This window comes from Montipora foliosa, unplaced genomic scaffold (assembly GCF_036669935.1).
Source record: "Montipora foliosa isolate CH-2021 unplaced genomic scaffold, ASM3666993v2 scaffold_467, whole genome shotgun sequence".
Classification (NCBI taxonomy): Eukaryota; Metazoa; Cnidaria; class Anthozoa; order Scleractinia; family Acroporidae; genus Montipora; species Montipora foliosa.
The window spans coordinates 252,501-257,500 of NW_027179775.1; the positions used below are offsets into that span (position 1 = coordinate 252,501).

At 39.4% G+C, this 5,000-nt stretch overlaps 2 protein-coding genes across 2 annotated transcripts in view; both read right to left on the reverse strand.

The window, feature by feature from the left end:
• Nucleotides 1–735, reverse strand: part of LOC137989570 (uncharacterized) — a 1,011-nt gene extending 276 nt beyond the window's left edge. Inside the window, exon 1 of the mRNA XM_068835353.1 lies at nucleotides 1–735. This exon is cut by the window's left edge and continues 276 nt beyond it. Within this exon, the coding sequence (XP_068691454.1) occupies nucleotides 1–735 (735 nt within the window).
• The window catches only part of LOC137989576 (broad substrate specificity ATP-binding cassette transporter ABCG2-like), a 461,764-nt gene that overhangs the window by 160,982 nt on the left and 295,782 nt on the right, over nucleotides 1–5,000 (reverse strand). The window lies entirely within an intron of this gene.

The window sequence follows — 5,000 nt, forward strand, 5'->3', positions numbered from 1 at the left end:
TTTATAAACAACACACTGTTCATTTACGATCGATGGCTTTGCTTCTTTCACATTCAGTTCTTGATCAATTTTTCGGCTGACAAATACGGGCTGGATGTTGGTGTTCACTTTCAGGCTCAGATCCCTGAGTTGTCCTTTCACAAAATTTGCTGAGGTTTGGTCTTTAAATGGTAGAACCACTCGAATTGTGTCCGTCTCTTTAGTTGGTAATAATGGTCGCTGCTGGTCACAAACCTTTGAGTCAACGAAATTTTTGATGGCAGAGTCGATGAGGTGTTTGGGGTACTTTAAACGCGAGAATACTGTCTTCAATCGGTCACATTTGTCTGAGAAGTGTGACCAAGAAGAAGATAAACTATGTGCTCGACCCAGCATAGTTCGGAGTAAACCCTGTTTGTACCGATTGTCAACGTGACTTTGGTAATGTAAGAGGAGACTTGAATTCGTGGGTTTTACGTACACCTTTGTCTCTATTTGGGGCGATCGGTTCAGTAACTGGATGCCCAAATAAGGGAGCATGCCATTGCATTCGGTTTCCATTGTAAATTTTACGGAAGAATGTGCCTTGTTAAGCGTGTTCAGGAAGTTGGATGCTGTTGCGATATTTGGCATGATAGTAAGTGTATCATCAACGTACCTTCGATAGAAAGAAGGGAGTTTACCCTCTCGCTCGAGGTTTTCCTCAATTGAAGACATGAACACATTAGCTAGCAGGGGACCAAGGGGGGAACCCATGGCCACACCATCCGTCTGTTCGTAAAGTGCTCCATTATACTGGAAAAGTTGTCCTTTTGTAGCTACACTGAGAAGGTCAACAAGGTCCGTTTTGGTCAGGTTCAGGTCATAGGTTGAATTAAACCAGTCGTTGTATGAAATGCTTTATATAAGAACTTTAAAGCCAAACCTGAACGTGCAATCGGACTCTATTCGTGCGAAAGTATTTGTGTAATCTTCGCACCTATTATGTTAATTTTCGCGCCACATCGCTTAAATACTGTTATTTGCATGTTTCAAACTTTTACCTTGATAATGGAGTCATGACTACTCCGAAAAGTCGGTTTTTATCGTTCGCTTTTACTGTTTTATCTTTTAACAAATCTCTTTTAATAATAATAATAATAATAATAATAATTATAATTATAATGATAAGAAGAAGAATAAGAACAAGAATAAGAACAAGAATAAGAATAAGAATAAGAAGAACAAGAATAAGAATAAGAATAAGATTAAGAATAAGACTAAGAATAAGACTAAGAATAAGACTAAGAATAAGACTAAGAATAAGAATAAGAATAAGAATAAGAATAAGAATAAGAATAAGAATAAGAATAAGAATAAGAATAAGAATAAGAATAAGAATAAGAATAAGAGTAAGAGTAAGAATAAGAATAAGAATAAGAATAAGAATAAGAATAAGAATAAGAATAAGAATATATACATTGTGTGAATTTATGTCTGGTATTCTATTTCTAACGATTTATTAGCAATATAAAGGCATTAATTAATAAAGCTAAAATCAATATAGCGAAAAGAAAGTGTATAATTAAACTAATCTTGATACATTTTTATCCCGACAGTGATTTCATCGTATCTATTTATTTCTTTATTTTTTCTTTATCATTTATTACTTTTAGTTTATGATTTTAATTTTATATCGGCGTTGGTCCGTTGAAGATAGAGATGTAAACATCCAGTCAGCAGTCTAACCCCACTCAATTCAATCCCGTTAAGTTTCTCGCTTTTTCAACGACATATTACAAATTTTCCCCTTGATTTAGCCAAATACTTTATTCGGGATCGCCATAGGTATACGTTTGCTTATCATGGTGAACGTGGTACATTCATGTAACTCGCTGGCTAAACTTCATTTCGGAAGAGACGGCACAAATTAACTGTCTTAAGCTTTCAGTCTACTGTTCAGTTAAGTCAACTGGATGCGGACAAATTCATCTTTACCTGTGGTTTTGTCTTTCTTGAGGCGATGTTAGATGAAAAAAAAAAGTTAATGTCTGTAAGGGAAATCCATCAATTTGGTCACGAAAAAGCGAGCGAAGACGCCAGAGCTAAAGCGTTAAAAATTGCAAGGAATTACGCGATGTGTTTAGTGTTAATTTCTAATTCATCATAGTCGCAGATTTAAAACCTTAACAGTCATACTCAGCTTGCAGACAAGATAATAATAGATACTTTGAGAGCTTAACTGCACTTGCTTTAGAACATTTTGAGAACGAAATAAATGAGTGTTAAAATGACTCTATTTGCAACCTTTTGCAATTTTGTTTATCAGCTGTTGTCAAAATATGACTTCCCCTAAGTAAGTTTTCTAATATTTAAGAACTATAATAACCGCATAATCTCTGTCGCAAATTCAGTGACGGAAAAAAAAAAACACTTTGGGAGAAAATGCGAAAACAGATGCACTCGTTTTTGTCGTTTTCCTAAATGGCCGAAACCTTACATAGTCAAGCCAACATTTCTTCCTTTTTCATAGAAGTCAAAGCAGGTTTGAAACATCCTTTAGTAATTAGAGGCATAGGTCTCCTGTCTGGTGGAATTTCATTAGAACTGACTCACATCTATGCAAAAGGTAGACACATATGTTATTCATTTTGAGGGTCAAAACAAGGGCTTGTGGCTGTCATGATTACTGGCGGTTACCATGGCAACGGTAACTCAGCTGGCACAAATATGGATATTTTCGTTCATCTTCCCGGGCAACATATGTCCACACAATGAAATGAAGGGAAAGTTTAAGATTTCCATTTCCAACTTTGCTTGACTTTCTTAGAGAACTGCTCTTAAGGTTTGTCTACTTGTCTTTCCGATCTTCCCATTCGTTTCGCGTCGCTCCCCTTTTTTTTTTGGCAGTCCCGTTTATATGTGTTCTGATCTGATCTGTTTCTCTTATCTTCCTTTTGTCGTCCTGCATGTCATGCTGTTTATATTTTGTTTTAGCGAGCCCCGGCAAGGTTGCACTCCGGTCATGAGTCTACTTGGCCCGTGTGTTTTCTTTTGACCTCTTGTTGTTCTGCATATGCGGTTCGTATTGGTTTCCGCTACGGTCATGAGTACAATTGGCTTTTATTGTGTTTTACTCTTGACCTTTTATTGCTTTGCATACCCTGCTTGTATTTGTTTCAACGAACCCAAAAAGTTTCCGTTCCGGTCTTGAGTCTAATGGACTTTTATTGTGTATTACTCATGGCCTTTTGTCTTTTTCTTTTTTTTTTTTTTGCACATGCTGTCCGTATTTTTCTCTTGAGACTTATTACAGGCCTTCGTTTTGCTATTCCCTTATTTTGATTTCCTTCCTTTAGTGTTGAGAGCAGCTTATCTAGCTTGCGTGCGTATGGCTTAAGGCGTAAACCTGACTTCGACAATTACTATGCTTTAGCCCAAGCTGAGGATCTTGTTGCTGCAGACAAGGCAGCTTTTTCGTCTGCAGCCAACCAAGCTTTGAGGGAGGGTCTTGACAACCCTCTGGAGCATTTTCGAGCGAATTTCTTAGCATTGGTTTCCGACAGTGATTATGCTAAGGTCCTTGATGCTATTGCGAAGGTGCATAGTCTTTCCGCACAGCCTCCCCACCTGTCCCTCCTTTCGCTCCCTCGTCTTCTCGTTCGTTTCATAACGATCGCTTCTCTTGTAATTTTTGTGGGGCATTTGATCATTCTGCTCGATTTTGTTATAAGAAGCGGGATATATCCAACTGGTCCAGATTCTTCCTCTTCCAGCACTTCTCTCAAGGTAGGGGAGGCTCGAACCCCCAGTGATCATCTTAAATTGAATAAAATTGTTCTGTTTTGTTGTCACACAATTTTTTTGTCTTGTACGTTCTATTTCCTCTCTTTTCCACTTTCCGCTCTCTGTTGGCAGTTTTAAAAGGGAATCTTATTCCCTCTCGGATTACTGAGGCTTAAAGCTGCCTTCCCTTGAGCCCCCTTTTTCTTTTCCCTTGTAGCACCCTTCCAAGCGTGTGAAGGTTCTCTCCGCGCTACTTAAGGGTTGCCTCCTCGTAACTCCCACATTTCCAATGGCTTCCTTCGCACAGTTTTAAATGGTTCCGCGCTGGCCGATGTTTCAGCATTATCCTTTCTCGACCCAGAGTTCTTTTGTGATAGGGAATCTGCAGTCTCATCGTCCTGAGAGTACATTGTCAATTCCGCGTCTTGTGACTTAACTGGGCTGCTCTGAAGATGGATTAAGAATTTTGTTAGCGTTAACGATTTCTTTCAACCGTTTAAAGGACAGTTCAAAGGGGAGAACTTTGACTCTTATATACCTACCGCCAAGGTGTTCTCTCCATCCATCGTGTCATGCTTTCGTGGATTTTATCAACGAGTCCATCACCGCGGGGCTAAAAACGGGAGCTATCTCACTCTGAGGTGAGGTTGGTTTTTCTTTTTGCACACCTCATTCTGTCCTCTGGCCAGGCTTGTTTTAAAACCATACAGCGTTTCGATGGTAAATGCATTTCGTTCTCTTTCGCAGTTCCGGGTGCGTGTTTGTTCACTAATGAGGAAAACTTGGCAATTTCCAGGGGTCTTCGTTCTTTCCGCCTAGTTAAGATTAAAGGAATAGAGCATTAAAATTTCCTTCAGAACTGGGAAGGCTGTCTCCCTTGGGTCACAGAGTTTCATTCTCAAATACTCCTTGCTTCGGACGCCTCCAATTTCAATTCAATTCCAATTCCAATTTTGGTTTTGTCCCGAGCTTTCCTACGAAGACGATCGCCATTTGTGACTACAGGCCTTCCTAGGATTTAGTACGTGATATCGGTGTTAAAGAGACTCTAGCGTGAGCGAAAGTTTCGAAAGCTTTGTTCTCTTCGGTGCAAGGCCGACGTGTGGATGTCTTTTACAGAAAGCCAGGTGTAGTTTATTCGCTCTTAGAAGTGTCAGGGCGCCAGGTCCCGCCAGCTTTGTGACGCCCTTGAGAAGCTCTTTTGGCTATCTACGAGTAACAATTTTCAGCTCAACCTTCTTTATATCCCTCCTAAC